General features: G+C 42.0%; 1 protein-coding gene across 1 annotated transcript; it reads left to right on the forward strand.

The window, feature by feature from the left end:
• Positions 1-1645: 1645 nt before the first annotated feature.
• On the forward strand, positions 1646-22193 carry SLC25A17 (solute carrier family 25 member 17). The gene is made up of 9 exons (XM_037389389.1): positions 1646-1817; positions 6820-6880; positions 7917-7983; positions 11356-11507; positions 13904-14020; positions 14717-14862; positions 16772-16867; positions 21067-21149; positions 21604-22193. Exons 1-9 carry the CDS (start codon positions 1668-1670, stop codon positions 21749-21751), a joined length of 1020 nt encoding a protein of 339 aa, XP_037245286.1. The 5' UTR covers positions 1646-1667; the 3' UTR covers positions 21752-22193.
• The last annotated feature ends 1433 nt before the right edge of the window (positions 22194-23626 follow it).

Consider the following 23626-nt stretch of genomic DNA (forward strand, 5'->3'; position numbering starts at 1 on the left):
AACATTGGAGCGCAGGGATGTTGGAGCACTGCACTGAAATAATGTTTTTCTCAAACTGGAACACTTGCTTTAGGCAGAGCAGTCCGTGTTCTTTACAGCCCCCCTCCCTCACAGATCATGGGATTTTCCTCACAGAAGCGTAAAGACAAGTGGTCTGTTATTAGGTTACCTGATTAAGAAATGTCTTCCCAAAAGGAACTGGCTTATCTGGCTGTGTGGTAGTGAAACTCTTGGGAAGTGTGTAATGGGCTAACTGGCCTGTCCTCCTTTAGATAATGGGTGGCATGGTGGTTCCTATCGAAGGTGTAAGCACAAGGAGCTCTTGTGGCTCAGGCAAGAGGCAGCTGGAGAGTGGTGGTCAAACTAAGAACTACAAACAAGTTAGGAACGTATTTTTTCTGTTTGGAGGGAACGAAAGATGATGGAGTAACAATAGAAACAAAAGGGCCCAGGAGTAACATTGATACAAAGCTAAGGAGAACATTCATTCTTATCTTTATAGTTTTTTCTGAAGTATAGGTGAAGGTCACAAGAGGGGAAGGATTGTTAACACTAGCAAAACCTTGAAGCTACCTGGAAACTAGTATATGACATGAGAAGGGTGGTGGTGGTGGTGGTGGAGGAAACAGGACAGGAACAGGCACAGCTGTCAACCCAGGTGATTTTACAAATTACAGCACGTCCAACTTCACTTCCTCAGCTCCTTCTTACTTTGCAGAACCTCTTCTACATAAAAAGTTAAGAAGAGGGCTATAGGATTCTTGATCTTTTCCCACCACGTATTTAATAGTCTTGCCACTGTGTGCCCTAACTAGCTGCTGTGAGCTGTGGCTACCCTGTCCTTTGACCAGCAACCCGGGTCTAGTCCTGGCTTTGTACAAGCGCTTCCCCTTCCACCCTGGCCGGTGAAGGCAGCAACGAGCCTGGAGAGGCTGTTGTTCATGGCCTGCTCTGGCTGTCAGCCCTGGAAGGCCAGGGAGCCATGGCCTACACGCTGGGAAGGAGCAAACCCGGGCAGGGAAAGGAGCAAACCCGCGCAGGGAAAGGCAACAGGCTCAGCTGGTCCACGCAGAGTAAGAGGTACGAAATGATCAGCTTGAAAAAGTGTTATTTTCAAGATCCTGGACTTTAGGTAGAAGGAAAGTGGCTGAAGCTGGAAAAAGTAGAAACAGAATGTTGTTAAATATTGCCTCCTCTTCGTAATTAAATACTTATGTTAAATGCTTGGAGAAGGGAAGCTGGTGGTGGAGAAAAAAGGTATTACTGTAGTTTCAGAGGAAGAAAATGCATTTCCTCAGTATTCCTAGTATTCCTCAGAATTCCTCATTTGTGTTTCATAACGCCACGGAAACCGTCCTAAGATTCCATGAGGTACGGTCTACCAGCTGTGGAGGCAAAAAGCTGCGGTACGGAACCAGACACACGAAGCGCACCGCAGCGCTGCTCCCCCAGCCCAACCGCTCCGCGGTGCCCAGGCTGCCGTGCCGCGCTGGCCCCGACCCGGCCCTCACGGCCGCTAAACGGCCCCGCGGGCTCCGGCCCCGCCGCCCCACAGCGAGGCCGGGGGAGGCGCGGCAGCGCGCACGCGCCGGGCCCGCCGGCGGGAGGGGCCGGTGGCGGCGGGGGGGCGGGGCGAGGCGCCACGTGACGGCGGCGGGGCGGGCGCCATGGCGCGAGTGGGGCCGGCGGTGGGCAGCCCGGGTCCGGCCGGTGCCGCGGTGCCACCGGTCCGGCTGGCGGCGGAGCCCGCGAGAGCCGCGGCCATGTCTTCCGTCGCCTCCTACGAGAGCCTGGTGCACGCCGTGTCCGGGGCTGTGGTGAGCCAGGCGCCGCGGCGCCGTTGGGGGAGGGGGCGCTTCCTCGGGGCCGCCGCGGGCGCTGCCGCGGGCGGGGCGTCTGGCGGGCGGGGGGCGCGGGCCGCTTCAGCTGTCAGACGGGGGGGCCGCGCCTGAGGGGGCGGCGGTGGCGGGGCCGTGGGGCGGGGGCCTGGAGCGGGGCGGCGGGGCCCTGCGGGGGGCGGCCAGGCCCTTGGCGGCCCGAGGGGGGCGTTGGGGGCCGGGGCTCCCTGGCACCGAGCCGCAGCCCCGCCACCCCGCCCCCCGCCCCCGCGGGCAGCCCCGGTCCGCATCCCACCGGCTTGGATGTGGGGTTTGATGAGCCTGGAGGCTGGCTCTGCCCGGAGCGGCGGGAGCCCCCTGGGAGCCGCAGGTGTGCGCCCCTGGAAAGCGACCTGCGGGCCTGTGAAGTTGGGCGTCCGAGGAACTACGAAATGTTAAGCCTGCCACAAGTGAAGGCAGAGGGGCAACGCTTCAGCAGTGTAACAGCTGTACTAAGCATCCACGTTAGGCGTTTGTCTCATAAACACTTGAGGTGAAGGGTGAGGCAACGAATCGGTGTTAATCAAAACATAAAGCAAGCACCGTGCAGCTAGAGGAGGCTTGTCTAGGTTATCGAATTAGATTTTTCATGTTATGCTTGTAAATTAAAAAGCGGTGTTTAGCTTCTGTAGTTTTCCTAGGATGCCTGGCCCTTCAGTGAATGAGTGCTAGCTCTGTAAATAGCACATCAGCCTTGTGCTTCCAGCAGATGAAGAGTTGTAGCACCATGGAGCACGCTGGACCAGGTGTACTGGTGGATTTCAAGCAAGCTGATGTGGCTCTAGTCCTGGGCTGTTCCAGACTGGCAAGAATTCCTAAATGTGCCTTTTAGTAATTGCTGATCTACTGTTCTGGCAAAACTTCCCGTTCTAATTTGAGTCCTTAAAAGAACTCACAATGTCTTCTCTAGGGTGACAGTCACTGTATGTTACTGAACAATAAAGGCTGATTCTAAAAGGAAAAAAAGACACTAAAGGGTGTTTTGTCTTTATGATAAATAAACATGGGATTATTGTCTGCTCTTCAAAGTTTTAAATCTGCTTATTTTAGCATCAAGGCAATGGGGATTTTGTTTCCACTTCCGAGAAATTGAACTCTCTCAAATGATCTCATTATTGAGATACTGCTTATTCTCATTTTACTTGCTTGTACAGAAGTTTCTAGCCCTCACTGTTAGCTTCTTACTCTCATATACTCTCACTATAATTGGGCTGTGCTCCCAAACAAGGTTTGTGGTATGAACCGAGGTTATAAATTCAGCCGTAAACCTTTAAAACATGTAATGAAAAGGCATCTCAAGTCTCTTGGTGGTGGTAATTAAGTTAATAGAAATTCCCTATTGTATTTGAAGATGCTTATAGATCTCAGCAGTGATGCTGCTATGAAGGAAGACAGAACATTTTGGAGCTATTGGACTTCTGTACCGGCATGACTTCCACTTGTCGCTAATATTCATCTAAAATTTAAAGCTGTGGAGCAAGAATTTTTGCATAAAACAAGGTGGCTTTTTTCTTTTTATTTTACTGCCTTGTGTTGGAAACCTTGACTTCTATTTTTTTTCGTTATAGTAAAGATGTTCTCGTTGATGTAAAGATTTCTGTTTGCTGCTGTAATGTATACATTTTGGAACTTTTGACGTGGGTACTGACTGTTCTCATACTGTCTCACCATTTGTCTAAATTATTATGAAATGTGCTGATGTGTGGATGTGATGCAAGAATTTTAAAAAAGCAAGCAACCCACAGAACTGTGCTGAGGTAATGAGTCAGAAGAACATGTCAGATCACAACATGGTAATTTTTATTTCTGTTCTAATATGTTCAGAGTTCATATATCTTCTAGGCTACCTCATCAGACCTGAGGCAAATGAGTTGTTTAGTGAGCAGCAAAGAAATTGATGCTTGATTTCCTGCGAACTTTAATTGAATTACATAAATTTTCTCGAACTCTGTATGTAGCCATAAAGGAACTCTCCTGTTACAGAAGCAGCAAGAATGAGAATTTTATAGGAGTGTTATGGCAGTAGTCAAGCTGCTTTGCTTGACTCCGAGTGTTGGCTGACGACATATTTTTTTTTTATTCTTTTAATATTTTAAATTATTATTCTTAGCTGTGGTCCTGCATGCCTCCTCTTGGCAGCAGTCACCTTGGGCCCTTTGTTCTGGCCACTTACTGCCACCTGTTGGCTACTGCACAGTTGTTTATGTGGTGCTGCGGTTGATCAGGGAACTGATCTGACTGAAGTAGCCCAGTGGAAAAACTTTTTTTTTCAGCCACACTAGTTTCTTTGTCTGCATCATTGTGTAGGTGCCCAAAAAGTTATGCCACCAGAACGGAGGAGGCAGGGATGCAAATACAGTTGACCGAGAGCTGGGATTGCATAAACCAGTTTGTACCTGTGCTAGTGATTATTCAGTGATAGTGTGACTTAACTCAGCAAACTGCTGAGGTCCAGCACTGACGGGAAGGTGGTGGGAAGGCAGACAGTGAAGCCTCACCCTTTCAACCATACAGGTTTATACATGTCAGCATATGTTCCTCCAATCGGTAGCATGAGTTTCTTGCTCTGCTGGTCTCACGTGCAATTCAGTAAGGAATCTGAGCCCATCTTAAGCTTTTTCTTTTGCTGGGGAAAGGGCTGGTCCTGCTCATCCCTCTCCTTTCCCTTCCATCCTTGAAATCCTGTCTCCTCCATATGATGCTTCTGTCAGTCACATTGCCACATAGTTGAGTTGCTCCGTTCATAAACGCAGGAGAAAAGTAACTCTGCTTTTCTGAGTTTATTTTCTTCAATTTAGCAAAAAGAGGGGAGAAGGAGGGTACAAATCATCTTTTATTGGTGGTAATCTGTTAGATCAGCTGAGTTATCTTATGATATTCTGTTGAGCTATAGCTTCACATGTTTTAAGCCAGTTCGAGCCTGTAAGGTTCGTTGTGTGGGAATGATTCAAAGCTGTGTCAGGGGCGGTTCAGACTTCATATTAAGAAGTATTTCTTTACTGAGAGTATTCAAACATTGGAACAGGCTGCCTGGAGAAGTGGTTGATGCCCCATCCCCTGTTGGTGTTTAAGAGCCATTTGGACAATGCCCTTAAAAATACTCTTTAACTTTTGGTCGGCCCTGGAGTTGTCAGGCAGTTAGACTAGATGATCATTGTAGGTCCAACTGAAATACTCCCTTCTGTACTTTGTGCCCACCCATTTTTCCTGTGTGCCACTACCCCAACAATTTCTCCATTTCCATATTCTGATTTTGCATGCAAATGTGTGTGTTGCTGTATGGTGGGTTACACTGAGAGTAGGTTTCAGGATAAATCTCGCTTTGGGAGGGTGGAAGCAGGATAAATGGGGCAAGGGAAGGCTGGAAGTTGTAATGACTGCAGTCTCATGGCTGTTTTTTGTGTAGGTGTGTCTTAACTTCTGAGGTTGGCTTCAGAGTTGCCGTAATGCAGCTGATATTAGGAGGTATATTTTGGCTCTTTCTGGCACTTTTTTTTTGTGCTGGCACTAGCATTCTAACAAGTGTATTCTTTGCGAATTTTTAGTTAGATGGGTTCATTAATCATACTTGCTCTCCAGCTGCGTACACAGTAAGTACTGAGAATGAGCAGACACAGGGCAAGTACACAGGAGAGCAGAACCAACCCTTCTGGCTAGAGGCCAAATTAAATGGCTTGCAATAACCAGGTAGTTCTGGCCAAGTGTTTCCTTTCATTTGCCACCTGGTGTTACAAAAACTGGAGAAACTTAGGTCTTGTTAAGACTTCAACCAAGTCTTAGTGAGGAAACACCACCTGAAAAATAATCCTCTGTTGCTGGTAGTAGACATAGGTCCAAGTAGCCTGCTCAGGAGATGGAGTGTTTCCAGAGGCAAAGCTTGCTTAAATGCAAGGCGTAACATAGCTCCAGAAAAGTTACACCACGCAGTACGCTTTAAACACAGTGCTTGTGTGGCTTGCTGTATCCCAGACCTTGCCACTGTTTGAACAGTTTGCATGGCTCCTAACGGAAGAGGGCCACAGCTTTAGCAGCCACTTAATGCATCTAATACTACTGTATTTAATACTGTTGTAGAGTGTTAACAGGTTTACACCAAGCCTGGGTCGTTCTGAGTTGGGTATCTTTTCGAAAAGCTGTGCAGTATCAGTGCTAGAGTACTAAAGAATGGAGAAGCTGAATGATGGTGGAGGGGGCGGGGGAACAGCTTCTTGTAGGGAAGATAAGGGCATTTGCAAATACATTATTTAGCCCTGCTGTAAAGGAGAGTGGCTGCTGGCTTTTCTATTTAGAGGCTTTAATGGTTGCATTGCACAGGAAGTGAAGAGGGTGTTGGATTTACAAGTGAATCTGGTGACATCTAGGTCATGATTTAATTCATTGTATGTAATTCATACCACAGAGGGTGTCTGGTAGGCAGGTCTTTGTTGTCTAAATTGGTATTTAGTGTAATGCTAGATTAAGTCCTGGAAGATGTGTGCTGCCAGGTTTTTTTTAATGAAGAAGAGTTTCTGGTTTTTTTCTGAAGTCAGAACAAGGTTATTATGACACAAGCAACCATTGTGTTACAGTTGTCTTATTTTGTTGTGGTTTTTAAAGTAGAAATTGGGTATTGAGGCTAATGGGAGTTAGGGCAAGTGCAGTGTGTTTGTCTCCTGATGCACAGTTTATCAGCTCTCAGACCTCAAAAACTTTCTCTTTGGGCAAAAAGCTTCTAATGGTTTTAATTTGAGCTTGATTAATACAAAAGAAAAAAAGAATCTTGTTTGTAAGCATGAGACCAAAACCCACTTGAAATAGGTATTGCTACGTATGGAGTCTATCCCCTTTTTAAACTTACTCAGTAGACTGGTTTCTGGGTGAGAAGTGAAGGGCTACAAAGAGTCTGGCCGGCATCTGTACAAGCAACTGATACATTATATAGCCAGTTTATTTTGTTTTGCAGGGCAGTGTGACTGCAATGACTGTGTTTTTTCCTTTGGATACAGCTAGGCTTAGACTTCAGGGTAAGTGTCAAACTCTAGTTTCTTTTTATGATGTTGTTTCTGTTCATCTTGGCTTGGGTGGTTGTAGGGGGGCCTATCTTGCATGAAAGAGAATCTTACCTGTGTAACACTCACAGCATTTAATCACTTAACACCATTTTTCCAGCTGAAGGCCTTTGCAAAGTATTGGGCAACCTTTTAATTGCCTGAAGAGACTGTGATCTGTGGCCAGATATGGCTTTTAAGTGGTTATCTAAGACCAAAAAGAAAAATAAAGATGTGAGATTACACAGGATGACGTTTATGTGGTGGTGTTGCTTTTGGCTGTTGAGAACACTTCAAAATGCAGGGGCAGCATCGTGAAAAACTGGTCTAGAATTATTCCTGAGAATGGTTTAAAGGGAAAAGTCAGGGTTAGAACTGGCAATAGGAGCATCCAGTGTTTTGAAAAAATGCATCTGGGTATGAATTTTGTTTTTTAAAGCTCTATCTTCTAATCAAAAGTCACAGAATCACCAAGCATTTTAGTGCTGTGACTAAACCACTATTTAGAACTAGAGGGAGATCATCAGCCAAGAAATACACGGTTGAGAAATGAGCACCCTATTGCTGTTAAGCATTTTTCAGTGTAGGAGGAGACAGTGTTTTGCTAAGGCTCAGCTGTTTGCAGATCAGCTGTAGGAGATTGGTGGTGTTAGTCTGGGGTCCAAGGAATGATTTTGAGAACAGTTAGGCAGGCCCAATTCTAGTTCCTCACCTAAGGGGAACCTAGCTTTGGTTCCTGTCACAACTATTAGGTTAGGAGTTGGTAACTACAGATACTCTGGTGCACATCAAAACTTGCTAGTCTGAGTAAGAACAAAAAAAAGGAATTGGCCTTACCTAGCATATGAAAATAAGGAGATGCTTTCAGCAGTTGCTGCAGAAGTGGGAAATGTCTGTGCTTTATGAGGAAGAAGAAATGTGCAGGGGGTATGTTCAGATGGGAAAGATAAGGACTTGAAAATGAGTGCTAAAAATTGGAATAATCTAGAAGTTTGATTCTTTTGTTTTCCAGTTGATGAGAAGCGGAAGTCTAAGACAACGCCGGCAGTCCTATTGGAAATAATCAAAGAAGAAGGCCTGTGAGTAGACACATTTTTTCTGTTTGTCTTCATGTAGACAAGCCATAAGACTAACTTGAATTTGCTTTTAAAGTGGAATAGTTAGCCGGTATCTCTGTGGACAGGTTTTTATTCTAATTAAAATGTCTCCATCTAAGTGTGATATGATTTGCATAATCTTACATGTTCGTCTTTAGCTAATTTGGATTAACTTTCTTGAGCACCTTACACAATTCTGTTCAGTGATGTAACTGTGCCTCCTCACAAATGCAGGTTTGTACACAAATGTACCTTCATGTACCTATCTGATAAACCAGCTTTGTCTGCCTGGATTCTTGGGTGTGTCCATTTCTCCTAACAAGATGAAACTCTTGGGCAGCAAAGCCAATTTCAACAGGAGAATTGAGACATGTTTCCCTGTTGGCAATTTTTTCTCCTCCAAGGCATGTGGAAGTAGACAAATGAGTCTTTATGCTGGTGAGATTCAAGACCCATCTAAAAGCGATGCTGTGCTTTAGTATTTGCCACGCAGGCTGAGCTGCCTGGGAAAAACGCTTCTACGTGTGTCCTTGTTACAAGTATTTTCCTAAGTGAATCCCTGGAACTCAAGTAGACCAGAGCTTCCAGGATACTGAAGCTGACAAAAGTTTAGCTTGACCAATAATGTTTTTGCCACCTTTGAACTTGAGCGGTTCGCAGTTGTATGCATGAGCGTTTTTCAGTCGGTTGGTGATCTCTTTTGTTCACATTCCTGCATTACTTTTGCCACATGAGGGTAGCAAGTCAACTTTAAATTAAAAAAAAAAAAAAAAAGGAAAGGAAAAAATGAAAAAGAAAAATTAAGGGAAGTGGAGAGACTGCAAAAGCAGTCCTCCAACTTTTCCTGTGCAACAGAAAAATCAGTAATCCTGGCAAGAGGGGAACATTGTATCTTCCAGAGGTGTTGGGAAGGCCTAGTTAAGCAATGATACTAGTTTTAGAGATGTTTCTGGAATAACAAAAATCCCCCAAACAACAGCAAGTCTGAAATGGGATGTGAGATCATAAACATCTTGTTCATATTAGTCTGCAGAGTCTTGTCTCATATTACACTTTTGTGCGACTGCTTTTCTCATCTAGTTACAGCAAATAGGTTTAGCTAATGGACTTTTGTAGAAAGTTTTGCTTTCTTCCCTGTGCTTTCATCCTTACTGAATTCTTCTCAAGGTTGCAGTTTGGAACACAAACTTAGGTTTTATTTGTGTGCAGAAGTATTTGTATGTGAATTATGGATGTTAGCCCTGACAGCTTGAGTCATTAAAATAAACTCATATTTTTTTTGTCTTGGTTTCATGTTTTGTACTGTAAGATACTTCATTTGAAGATCATTAGAAGTTGTTCTTAATAAATGAATCAAACAAAACTAACTCTCAGTTAGAGGATATGGTACACTTTCTTTCTGCCTTTCTTTTCCAGCACAGAAGAGATAGGTGATGCAAAAACTGTTCTAATTCTACTAATGACTAACTGTATAGTCAGTTAAATTGTAATTTTAACTGTATAATTAGCTAAGCCTGTAACTTCAGAAGCGGTCTTAATAATGTGGTATATTGCCAGCTACATGGAAGGGGGAAGCACTTGATGCATCAGAAATGAAAAACTAGCATTTACATCATAAGAACGGTCAGATGCTCTGTTTACCAGCCTTGCATCTTTTACGGTCATCTTGGGAATCCTTATATTCTGCGTATTCCCAATATGTTAATGAATGCTAAAATGCCTCCATGATTGCTGCTGGTCATTGAGGAGATTTCTTGGGCTGTTAACATGATACCAGTTCTCTGCCTGTCCTGTGCAGCTTCAGTGGAGGTATGTATCATTATCGGGGATTTAGAGCAGCTGTTGAGGTGTCCTTGTTTTACAGGCTTATCAGGCCTGTCAGAGAAGGGAGCTTTGTTAGTCAGCTGTTACAAAATTATTCTTAAATCAAGATAGATTTAGATGATACATAAACAATGACAGTTATTCACAACACCTGAAAAATAAGATAGCTGTGAATCATAAGGGAGTATTCACTTTTTCATCTGTGTTTAATCTAATTAAATTTAAATAGGTAATTTCTTTTTCTCACTTACCTGACTGACTTGCTCTAAACTTTACTGTGAAACATTTATTAGAAATTCTTCTCACCTGCATATCTCATGCCCCAGGTTGCATCCTTTGGAAAACTTTCCATGGTGGAGTATATTAACTTCAGTATCTAGTCTTCCATTTTTAAATTTTATGTGAGAATTCAGACACTTTTTTGTCTTCATTACTCTAGGTTGTCTTTTTTTTTTTTTAATTTTGTATTGAGGAAGTAGTTGGTCTGTAATTTTTTCCCAGCTGTGTTAAGCATCGCTTTCTTTCCTTGGAGATGTGAGCATCTCTTTACTGGGGTGTTGTCTTTTGTATTGGACTGACAATTCCATTTCTCAACAAAGATGAGAATTTTCCCCATGCCTTGGTATGTTTTAGTATATGGTTTGAATTGGTTGTACCAGTCTATATCTTCATGTTGATACCACAAACATGTATTCATCGCCTGGATGTTTGTAGTTCACTGCTGGCTGTTGGAAGAGAGCAAATACAGTGGTAGTACTCACTTCTGGAGCGAGTGAGCCCCAAGCTTCTCACTGTAAATATATTGTACCTCTGCAGCTCCTTTTCAATGGAATTATTCTTGATGACAGAATAACAGAATGTTTAGGGTTCTAAGGGACCTCTGGAGATTATCCAGTCCAACCTCCTGCTAAAACAAGTTCACCTAGAGCAGGTTGCACAGGATTGTGTCCAGGTGGCTTTTGAATGTTTCCTGAGAAGGAGACTCCACAACCCCTCTGGGCAGCCTGTTCCAGTGCTCTGTCACCCTTGAAGTGAAGAAGTTTTTCCTCATACTTACGTGAAACTTCTTGTGTTTCCATTTGTGCCCATTGTCCCTTGTCCTGTCACTGGGCACCACCGAAGAGTCTGGTCCCATCCTCTTGATGCTCACCCTTAAGAGATTTCTATACATTGCTAAGATCCCCTCTCAGTCTTCTCCATGCTGACCAGGCCCAGCCCTCTCAGCCTTTCCTCATCAGAGATGCTCAGTCCCCTCGTAACCTTTGTAGCCCTCTGCTGGACCCTCTCCAGTAGTTCTATAGTAGTTTATATATATAGTAGTTACTATAATTTAGAAATTTAAGCACTCATTTTTTTTAATGGTACAGTCAGGAGTTTTGTATGGCTTGTTACCATTAATGATCAAGACATATCTAGTTAGTATTGCATGTAGTATACAGTATTGTATCTCTGGGACCCTCCACCAACATGTAAAATCAACCAGATCACATACTTTGCTGATCCTCACCGTGACTTTTTCTTCTCCATTAGGTTGGCACCATATCGAGGATGGTTCCCTGTTATCTCCAGTCTTTGCTGCTCCAATTTTGTTTATTTTTATACGTTTAATAGTCTTAAAGCTCTTTGGGTCAAAGGTCAGCATTCAACCACTGGAAAAGACTTGGTTCTTGGGGTTGTTGCAGGTAATACTTAAAAATCCCAGTTTCCTCAAAAATGTATTTTTAGTATATTCTATGTATTGTTTTTCTTTATGAAGTCCACTGGAGATCACACTGAGTACTTACTCATCCTGCTGTGTGCAGACCTGCTTCACTGTGCAGCTCTGATTGCTCTTCTGTGTCCTCCCCACCTCATAAGTAGGTGCATAAACTGTTCCTGTTGTGAATTCTAGCACAAAGCACAGTGCTGTTTCAGTCTAGTATTTTACTTGTGTCTGATGTGTTGTTTACTCTGGTATCTAAGCATCGTTGTTTTGATGTTGAAGACAAGTGGCAGGGAGAGGTGGTAGTGTTTTTCAGAGGAAAAGGTATATACCAGATCTGAAATATTTTCAATTACGATAATTAAGAGTTCTTAATGTAAGCATTTGGGTGTCAGTTCTCAGACTTGTTTTTGAGTTGTTACCTGAAAGCGACAGCAAGTCCCTAGACATAGGGAGGTCCAGTGGGGCCTTTAACATGGATGCTACGGTGGCTTCTTTGAAGGGATGATGACATTACTGGCTTTTCTAACAAATCCAATTTGAAACATTATCATGGTGTGCCTCTGTTTGCAAGTAATGCCTTGTGAGAATAAGTGCTTATGTAACCACACCGAAACAAGCTGATTTTTAAAAAACCTGCAAAAAAGGCCTGTGAATTTTTTGGGGGAGGGCAGGGGATGGTGGTGGGTAGGGGAGGGCTTTTTAAATTTATTTACTATTTGCTATTTTATTTATTTACTTCTTTGGACTTTCAGTGTAGGCACAATGAATGGCTGAGTAGTTCGGGGAATGTAAGGAAGGAAATTCTTAAAGTGGCTTTATCACTGTGGGTAAAATATTATATTCTGGAGCACCGGCTGCAGCAATTAGGGTAACAGCTCGTCAGTTAAATGACTAGCTCTTCTTCAATGCCAGTAGTTTATATCCTTATAATGGAATAATACCTGGTGTAAATTGAAAAATTCTACTTAACGTGTTTACTGATACTCCCTACCTATCTCTCATTCCTACTACTGGTAGCAAATACAGGTTGGAAAAATACATTAAAAAAACCAGCACCTTTCCAGTCTGCAAAATAAAGTTTTATGACTTCCCTTAACCGAGTCTGGGTGAAAAATTACAAGTAAACTGTGCTGTAGCCTGTTACTTCTTAATGCAATCATATTGACTTTGGCTAAGAGAGGTTAATGTGACTTGCCTTCTCTAGTGCTTGATTTTGCTCGTAACTTCTTTGAAGAGCTGACTGTAGTCCTTATGAAGGATACTGTATTAAAGGAAAAGAAAAAGGCACAGTGTAGGTAGTAGGTTTCACCTTTTTCAGATTTACTGTTCTTCCTGGTGATATAGTGTGTCCATCTCAATATAATGGAATGATTCAGTCTGTCACTCAGACTTCTTCCAAAGCAACTGAAGCAGAATCAGTTGCTAATTTTTGTGATGCAGAAATATTAATAAGAAAGGTCAGAAGCTTGTTTTAACATAGTTAATTCAATGTGACTGCCTTGGTCATTACTGAACAGGAGAGACGTATACCAAGTGATTGCAAAGATAATGTCACTTAATTCTCCCTGTTAATTAAGAACTGTATTTTGCAATACCTCTTTGTTGCAGCCTTATGTATGCTTATCGGTTTCTTTTCCTCCATCTTAATTTGTGATACTCAATTTCCAAGCTTTATGTTGGGGTTTGTTATTGTGTGTAATCTCTTGCCACTTCTAAGCCTTACTTAAAATACTTGCAGAATCCTGTGTTTTCCACTGTAAGTGTACTTAGTGAATCTAAAAGCTCGATATTCTCATTCTTTTGGCAGTGTAGGAGCTCTGTTCTGGTAATCAAGCTGTATGCATTTATCTGTTTTGATCTCTCCATATAAAATAATCCTTCTAACCTTATTACTCTGTGTTTCTTTCTGAAAGTAGGCAGGCAGCAAGTCATCACGGAGTGAAGTAGGGCATGAAAAAGTAGAGTATCTTGTGCTCCAGTGTGGTGTAGTATGCAGCAAAGTAACAAGTTCACTTAAGATTCCTTCAACATGTTCATATTTAGTGTGTTTTGTTGTTTGGGGTGCTTTTTCTGGTTTGGTTTGTGGTCTTTTTTTTTTTTTTTTTTTTTTAGTTTTGGAGAGGGTAGCAGAAATGTCTTGCCACTGCATGCAGTCTGCTGACGACAAATTCATGGTGGTGCTGTGGGGGGAATATGTGAAGCAGCTCATTACAAATGACCTGTTTACTTTTCCCATATACTGTGTTAATTTTTTCCCCTCTTCCTACCAGTAATTTCTTTAGTGTGTGAATTGGGGTAAAAGGGGATAAAAAAAAAAGTTTGACGTAATCTTCTGGCTTTTGCTGATTTTCTGTGTGCTGGGTTTTGTATTAGGTGTAGTGAATGTACTCTTGACCACTCCTCTTTGGGTAGTGAACACACGCCTGAAGCTGCAGGGAGCAAAGTTTAGAAATGAAGACATTGTACCAACCAATTATAAAGGTATAATAGGTAAGTACCTATTGTTGTCTTCAACCGAAGAGAAGTTTGTTAAATGAAACATTTCAAGGACTGTGAAGTTTGAAGACTTTTATTCATGTAACCTATTTCACCCTGGAATCTCTGTGCTTCCCCATCACTTTGCAGTCACTGAGTTTTATAGGAAACTGGACATGGCCATTTCTGGTGGTAATTAAGAATTTATAATATGCGCACCTGTAACTGCAATACCTTTTGCCAAGGCAGGTATCTTACCATACAAATACTGGAGTGATAGTGAGCCCAGTGAGGTGGTAGCTGGGAGTCTGCGTTTAGACAGGCAGTCTGCAAATTAAACTTCACTCACCTTAATATTTAATTGCCTACATGTTCAGGCTGTCTTCCTTTTGAAAAGAAGTAAATAAGTATTGTTGTTTTGAAGGTTTAAAAGACCTTAATCTTAATGCTGAGCTTGTACTAAAAAGAGCAGGAGTCTGCAGATGATAAGCTCTGTTTGCATTAATGGTGATGTGAGCAAGAACCTCCTTTGTCACTATTTTTGCATCAACTTCCAGATTAGAATGGAAGATAAGAAGTCATATAAATGACTGCAGTGGATTTTTATACACTTTGACTATATTAGGCTTCAGGTGTAACTTTTCTTACCTTTTACAGTCAGAATGTTGTACTCATTATTTTATGTGTTGCGTGTCCCCCCTTTCTTCTCAGATGCCTTTCATCAGATAATACGAGATGAAGGAGTCTTAGCGTTATGGAATGGTACTTTCCCCTCCTTGTTGCTGGTCTTCAATCCTGCCATACAGTTCATGTTTTATGAAGGCTTTAAACGGAAGCTTTTGAAAAAGCAGCTGCAAGTGAGTGTGTTTTGAGGCCAGGTGGTGGATATGCTCTGTTATAAGACGGCTCTGACATGCATTACTTGGAGCAAATTCAGAAATGTACACATGGGTTCAGTTCTTGTATTTTTGAGGGTATTTTTTGAGTTAGTATATCTTCTAAAAACGATCCATCATCGTGAAGTGAGATGCGAATCTTTCACATCCTTAGGAAGGATATTCCTGTGATGAATTCCTCCTCTTGTAAAAATAAAACTGCACCTCTTGTCCACGGTCTGGATTTAAAGTAGAGATTTTAAATTCTAACATATCTGTTTTGTAAATATGTACATTACAGACTGTTTTGAAGTCACCTCTTAACCCTTTCCCCAGTAAATGAAGTATATTGAGCCTTTGAAGTATGACAGAATTGTTCTGGTCCCTGTCATTTCAATAACACTTTTTTCCTGAAGCCCTCTGTTTTTAAGTATCCTTTTTCCAAAGATGGACACTAGAATTGAACACAGCATTGCAACCATACCTTCTGATTATCTAGAGGCAGAGTCGCTTTTCTGTCTCAGCTTTATAGTCTTTTTTCTTTGTCCTTTTTCTCTATATCAGATACGCATCTCACCTGAACGTATGTTCCTTTTACGTTCTAGCAGATGGAAAAGTATTTGTGTTACATTTTAGGATAATGTCACAGTAGATGTTTTTTGTGACTTTAGAATGCATTTAGCTGTATTTAGATTTTAGATCATATTCATATGTTACAAAGGCATCTTGTTTTTCCTCAAGACATAGTGAGATTATTTTTACATGAGATTTTGAGTCATAGATGAGGCTTGGGGTTTTCCTACCATCTTTAGGCAATGCTGCAGCTGTAGCACTCTTTATTTGTGTCTGATGGACCTATCCAGTTAACATTACGGACAATACGATTTTTTGAGTGACAAGCTGAACTTCCCTCTGCGTTGTTACTTGCCTGTTGGCTAATTGCTATAGTTACTTCTTGTTTCTTTTAAATTATTTAGTTCTACCTTAAATTAGGGCACGTTTTGTCCATGTTCAGTGGAGAAGGGAAAATACGTTTTTCCCCTAGCAATGGTCATTCTTATTTTGGATAACATTTTTCTTCCTATTTGATCTTTTCCTGACTGTCTTAAATAGATCAGATTGACTGTCTTAAATAGATCAGATTGACTCTTTTAAGATCTGCATGTTGTCTGCATATTTCTGATTGCAATCAACATATTTTGCAAATTTGGAGCATGTTTTGGTATGGGCACCTTCTCGTTTTCGGTGATTAGTTCACACTGTTAGACTGAGATGCACTGTAATCAGCTTAAGCTGTAACAATGTATTTGGTGCACTGTGGAACATTGTGGGCTTTGAAGGTGAGCATGGGCTCCCAGCAGGTGTTCTTCATTAGTAGGGAACAAGATTTTTAGCCTATGTCATCAAGACTAGAAGTCTGCCTGATAGCGTAGTGATTATGTCTCAGTGTTCATAGAGGGGTGTTCAAGGAGCCTTTCACCATCACCTTTTCATATGTGCTGTGACTTGACAGTTTATATGTTGCAAAAGCTGAAATGCTTATTGATCGGTACATTTAAATGCTACTTCCCTATCTTTTGTCTACTTTTGGTGCTTTACATTGGTCTAGGTGTATGGCTTTATTTCTGCTATGTTTTAGTAACCTACTTGTAGTGAGAAATGCAAAAGCTTGTGAGCAGGTAGAGGTTGCAAATAAACTTTAGTTGTGGGAAAGTAAGCTGGTTAAATTATAACTCTTTAAAATGGGAAGATCCGTAGACTTTGTGAAATCTTTATGCCAAAGATACTTAGATAACCTGGTAGCAGGTACCAGTACAGAATCCCCAGACACCTACAGGTAACTGGTTTGGTACTATGTGGACGTAATATGTTCCTTTATCTTATTGAACAGCTCACATCTTTGGATGCTTTTGTCATTGGTGCAATAGCCAAAGCAGTTGCCACCACCCTCACTTATCCTCTGCAGACAGTACAGTCAATTCTGCGGGTAAGTAATAATTTTATTTCAGGGTAACTGCCTTTCACTTGTTCTGTATAATGCAGGCCTTGTTCCTGTGGCTTGTTTTTCTTTGTGTTAATGAACCCATCATTTTTGGGAGCTCCTTTTGGATGGTGCAGTCATTGATAAGGATGCCTGTCTTTGATCCTGTACTGACAGATTCTGATAGAACTCGGTATTACTGGTGCACATTTGTTTTGAGTAGCTGGTAGGATTGACAACGTAATGCATCAGTACAGCATCTTGCAGAAGCTGATGCACTATGCTGGTTTTAGGCATTACAGAAATGTAGCTTTACTTCTTTAAATATAAATAGAAAACGTGTCAAATGGAAAGTTAAAATTAAATCCTCTAAACCCAACTTGTTTCCAGGGTAATCCAAAGGGTTATTATTTTATTCGGATGATGGCCTGTGCTTGTCAGTAGCCAGAAAGTGATTCATCAGGGCAAACTGAGCTCCCTCATAAATAATATTTTTAATCACTTGCCCAGCCTTGTACACTAATTGTAGTGGTAATGGAAACACTTGCATTTATTCTCAGTTGCAGTTTGTATGTTTGCTGGATAATGTTGCTACCTTCAGTATGTACCAGTGTTGTTGTAATATTGAAGCAAGACAAAGTGGAGGGGGGGCAGGGGAGGAAGAGACCTGGCCCTACATAAGCAAGCATATTGTACTTTAATTTCTGTGCTTTTTAATCTGGTTTTGTAAGTTGTTTCTCGATGGTTTTTATAACAGTTAAATATTAATAAATGTTTCCACAGAAATATAATGCTATTTTCCGAAGTAAGGAGAAGCCCTAACTTACGTTTATGATAAAGCCATTATATATGTTCTAAAACTTCTGTCGATTTGGAGAATTAGTTGAATTACTGAATGTGAACCTTCCATGCTAAGGGAATCGCTTTTCAGGCTTGTCTAATAGAGGACTTTCCTTGTCAATTGTTCATCTGGAAAAACTGATTTTCTTGAAGGCTTTGTAATTATTTTAGTTTTTCTTTACTTAGAGTGAACTAAATGTATTTTGATTCTTGATAGCCTGTAAAAAGATAGTTTGGATGCTCTGTTTCAAACCCAGCAGGACTTGAATCTATTTACTGTGTGGTTACTGCTACCCTGAAAAGACACTAGATAAAACTTTTGTGTCTGCACAGCTTTCTACTTCACCACCCTAATGGTGCACAAAATGACATCTGCGTTGTAGCTGTGTCAGCAACACTGTGGATTAGTCAGCAGTCATCTTTTCTGAGGTTTTCATAACTTTTGATGATCAGCTGAGCTAGTGTCTTCATTCAATGTCTTATCCTGTCTCAACAGCCTGGATGCACCATGGGGGTTAAACTAGTAAGACAGGCTTCTATTTCTAAAGTGACAGATAACAGAAGAATGTTCAAGCAAATTTAGCTTTGTCGGATAAATTGCAACATCAGTCTGTTTTTAATTTGTGATGCACTTTCCGCTGGTCTAAAGGAGAACCGGAAGGAGAGTTGGAGTGCTCTATTTTAGCCTTCGCATTGCACAGGAGTGCAATTTTCATGGGGCTACATCAATGTAACAGCTTCAACACCCATTCCTTTCTGTGGTTGCTATAGAAATGGTTACCGTCTTGTGGCTATCACTTCATGTTTTGTCCGTCTCGTTTTGGCTTTTTGAACAAAATTCTTCTGTCTTTTGGTGACAGTGCCATTCTTTGGGGGGGGGGGGGGGGGGAAAGGGCAGCTCTGGTAAGTTGTGCTGCCAGCTTGATGTACTAATCAGCTGCTGCTTGCTGCTTAACTCGGCTGAAGTCACTGAAGCTAGGTCACTGCTGGCTTGCCTGAGCAGTGATGAGTTAGTTGCCTTCCTGCTAGAGCACAGCTAACCATCAGTGTCCTGGTGGTGGTGGGTTTCTTCTCACTGTGGCCCACTGTGAAATAAAATGTATATGTGCTACTTGTTAGTGCCAGTCCATCCTCTCCCTGTGATGATGGGAAATATGAGGACCCTGTCTCTGGTTCTGCGGTCAGTTGGGGTGACTTCTTTTCCTTTGCTCTCTGAAAGAAGTAATAGCCAGAAAACCTGAACGCTTTGGGTGAGAACAGCAGAAACACGCGTCTGTGATACTTGTCCTGTCCGTTCAAACTCGTACTACTTCATAATGGGTTTTCTATCTAAAGCTAGCGTTGTTACATTTGATGAAGTTTTTGTCACTTACACTAAGTGATGTTAAAAAAATATTAATAAAGGTTTAGTATTTTCAGAAATAACATTCTGCATGAAGTATACTTTGTATAGTTGTAGGGGGTTTTGAAACAATTTTAGCAGATTTACACACAAGCTTATACAAGCCCAATATAATTCATATAAACTTACACATCGTAATTAAGTTCTGTCTTCGAAGCAGAAGTACAGGACTCTTCTCTTCAAACGTAAACCTTTAGCAACTAGAACTATTGTTTGAACATTATTAGAGTTCTTAGTAATGAAGTCTCTACACTTTTTGCTTTCAACTTTTTTGCAAAGTGCTCATCTTGCTTCCATATAATCATAGAATAGATTGGGTTGGAAGGGACCAAACAATTATCCTGTGTAATTGATAGTGGTAAGCAGCTTCCAGCCTTGGCATTTGGCATGTCTATCTCCCTTTCAGTCATTAAAAGTACATGGCACTGGTATTACTCATTATGCAGTGAAACTGTTCTTTAGCCTGGGTGTCGGACAAGAGTGGATGAATTGAATTTGCCTCTGGAGAAATAGCAATACTGTGAATGTTCTTAGTGACCCTGGGTGAAAAAGTTCTCTTTTAAAACTCAAGCCTCTTCTCTCTACTATAGAGAATGCTAGTCTCTTTGGGAAATCTGCAGTAATCAGTGAAGTATTGGTGTCCTAGGGAGAAGTGAACTTTTTTTCCCCCTTGATTTTTGTACCTTATTTACGGTACAAAAATAGTCTGATGGTGGAGAAGAGAGGAGAAGGGAGCATCTAATCCTAGTGTAGTTTGGAAGTCTGTGAGTAATCTGGGCAGAGACTGGCATTGTAACTTGGAACCTAGTTAGCAGTTTTTTTGGAGGTGTGCCTGAGTCTTTGACAGTAATCCTTAACATGAATTTATCAGTATAAAATTAGTTAGTTGCTGATGAGAAGATTGTGGATTGTGAGCATGTATTTGCTTAATAAAGGAAGATTTCCAATGGCATTCTGTTGCTGCTGTTTCCATCTGAGTTCTTGAGACATATTGCAAAGGGACCGTGTCATCCTGGCATTTTCTTAGAATTTCTGAACTGCCTAAATCTGCTTGCATGCTCTGCCTGCTGTCCATGGTGATTTCTTACACCTAAGAAGTAGCAGTTGTCTGACTAAGTTCTGGGAGAAACTCATCTATAGGCAGTGGCTGAAGTTCACCTTTCATGGCACAAAAGTGTAACACAGGCTTCAAAAGCTATGTAGCTATGTTGTTATAAATACAAGTGTGGCAGCCCTGGTATATCAGTAATTCATAGTTACAGCTTGCTGACAGTACTATCAACCTGTATCAGGTAAGAGTGTCAATGAACAGTAGAAAAGGAGTTGCTGAAATTGTTAAAGTCTGAGACATAAAATTACAGCGGCAGCTATCATGCCTACTGAAAAACAGGTTGGAAATAAGCAAATGCAGTGAGTAGAAGAGGAGTAGGCCCAGGTAGGTGGATCAAAAATTCTGGGTTCTTCCACAACAGTTCCCATATAAATATTTTGCTCCAAGATCATTGCTGGGCAGATAAATTTTGGGTTCAACTATGCAATCTCAGTGTAATAATGGTTTGCAGATGTATGAGGCTTTGAATTTCTGTTAAATGAAAGCTGAGCAAGCCAGAAAGAACTTGCTTTGAATGTCATGTCCCTACTAAGACTCTGCAAATTATGCTTTTGAGATCTTGAAAACTGTTTCCTCCAGAGCAACCAAAAGAGAGTAGATATGGCTGTGTAACACTTCCTTATAATCCATCTTAAAATCAAAACAAATTATTGTAGCATTTACCTTTTTAATGCTTGCTCTGTAAGGTTCTGTAGTGTGAGCGTTGGCCTCAGTTCTTCACTCATGGCTAGCATAACCTGGAAGATGTTAAAAGAGGTTTAAGATGGGCTTTCCAGATTTTATGTGTATGTTGGCTTTTCTGTCTCACACCATGGGGCAATAGTACAATAAAATGCTCTTCATTTTTTTCAGTTTGGACGCCACAGGTTGAACCCAGAGAACCGAACACTAGGCAGTCTTAGAAATGTTCTTTACCTTCTTCAGCAGAGAGTGAGGTGAGCTTTCAATTTTTCTTTTTTCCCAACTTGATATAGAAGACTTCAGCGTTACTAATATGCTAAAAACGTTGCTGGATCTGACTCTGTTTTTTTGACTGACTTAAACTTGCCATTTGAGTCAACCTGTGTTTTTTGTAATACACTGCAGAATAAGTACACAAAGCCAAATTCTCCTAAATATCTGTACAGTAAATGTTATCAGGGATATCTATGGATACAGGTTCATTCACCTCTTGAAGCAAGTTTCTTGCACAAAAGAGTTAATTTTCTACAGAATTTCCTCTTTAAAATATTAAACATAGCTGGCACTCAAGAGTTAAGAATGAATTTAAGATTCTTAGAGTTGTTATTAACTTGTGATAATCTTATTTGTAGTGTGCCAATTTACTTACAGCAGGCTATTTACACTTGCTTTCTTGGTTTTGTTTTTGGGGTTTTTTTTCCTTCTTAGGCGTTTTGGATTAATGGGACTCTACAAAGGTCTTGAAGCAAAGCTCCTGCAAACAGTCCTTACTGCTGCTCTTATGTTTCTAGTGTATGAGAAACTGACTGCTGCAACCTTCACAGTCATGGGATTAAAGCATTCACACAGACATTGAAAAAGGAACCTATGCCAAAGATTATGGGGTCTAGAAAACACGTTCTGTTTCTGAGACCAGGCTGGGTAACAAAGGGTCCTCACTTTCTGTGTTCCCCTTTCTTTTTAGCCACCTCCATCTCCAATATTTGGAGAAACTTGGCATACACTCTGTAGGACCTGTTGCCATGAATTCAGGGATAGCCCATTCCCTACTTTTCTGTGGACTCTGTGTTAAGAAACAAAACTTGACATGAAATTTCAACTACTATATGACTTGGTTGACTTTCTTTGCAAGAATGAGTATCTCTCACTATGCTTTGTTGTTTTCCCTCAAATCCTCCTCAACTATTTTTCTGTCTTTACCTTCTGTCAGCAGCTGGTGGGGCTTGGGGTGTTATTTCCCTTGACCTGTGTTTATGTCACTTCATATTTGGTTCATTAAAGTAACTCATAAATAACAAGATTTTTTGCATAGTTTTCTTTTAAGTTCAAGTGTGTTTGTGGCACAGAATGATAGGATATTGCCCCAAATATCTGGTGGTGAGATTTCTGAACTGCTAGAATGTACGTTACTGGTGAGTGTAGGCATGCTGCCTTTTTGAACCCACTTACTTTTGAATGCAGATATTGGCCAGATGCAGTGGGTTTGCGTGGCAAGGTTTTGGTTGAGGGGGGAGCTACAGGGGTGGCATCTCTAAGAAGATGCCAGAAGCTTCCCCTGTGTCCAATGGAGCCAATGCCAGCTGGCTCCAAGATGGACCTGCCACTGGCCAAAGGCCGAACTTATCAGTGAAGGAGGTAGGGTCTCTGATAGCATATTAAGGGGGGGTGGGGGTGGAGAGAAAAAAAAAATCTGTGCCAGTGGGAGAGAGGCGTGAGACTGTGAGGGCAGCAACTGCAGATGCCAAGGTCAGTGCGGAAGGAGGGCAGGAGGTGCTCCAGATGCCACAGCAGAGATTCCCCTGCAGCCTGTGGTACAGACCACGGTGAGCAGGCTGTGCCCCTGCAGCCCATGGAGGTCCATGGTGGAGCAGATAGCCACCTGCAGCCTGTGGAGGGCCCCACGCCAGAGCAGGTGGATGCCTGAAGGAGGCTGTGACATGTGGGAAGCCCCTGGTAGAGCAGGTTTCCTGGCAGGACTTGTGGATCTGCCACGGGGAATGCATGCTGAAGCGGTCCATTCTGAAGGACTGCACCCTGTGGGAAGGACCCATGCTGGAGCAGTTTGTGAAGAACTGCAGCCTGTGGGAAGGACTCATGTTGGAGTTCATGGAGAACTGTCTCCTGTGGGAGGGACCCAATGCTGGAGCAGGGGAATGGTGTGAGGAGGAAGGAGCTGCAGAGATAAGGTGTGATGAGCTGGCTGTAACCCCCATTCCCTCTTCCTCTGCGCTGCAAGGAGGGAGAGAAATCGGGAGTTAAGTTAAGCCCGGGAAGAGGGGAGGGGTGGAGGGAAGCTCCTTTTATGGTGGTAAGTTAAACTAATTTCCTCAAGTCGAGTGTTTTGCCCATCACCGTTATTTCTGAGTGATCTCCCTGTCCTTACCCTGACCCTCAAGCCTTTCATTGCATTTTCTCTCCTTTGTCCGGTTGAGGAGGGGAGTGAATAGAGGGGTTTAGGTGGGCACCTGGTGTTCAGCCAGGGTCAAACCACCACAGAGAAACATAACCTCTCGCTTTTTCAAGCCAAGTACCTCAAACTGCTTCAAGAAAGTGGACCTGCTACACAGAAATTGCTGAAGATCTGCGACCCTGTTCCTTGTGAGGATATGTGAATTCACGCCATGTTCTCATGCGGACAGAGAGTGCTACCTTATGCTTCAGACTTGTGTGCCCTCTCAAAAATGTGCTTTAATTATTTTTCCACTGATTTTCCCAGATGCTTTCCTGACCA

Source organism: Falco rusticolus, chromosome 5 (genome assembly GCF_015220075.1).
Source record: "Falco rusticolus isolate bFalRus1 chromosome 5, bFalRus1.pri, whole genome shotgun sequence".
NCBI classification, from domain to species: domain Eukaryota; kingdom Metazoa; phylum Chordata; class Aves; order Falconiformes; family Falconidae; genus Falco; species Falco rusticolus.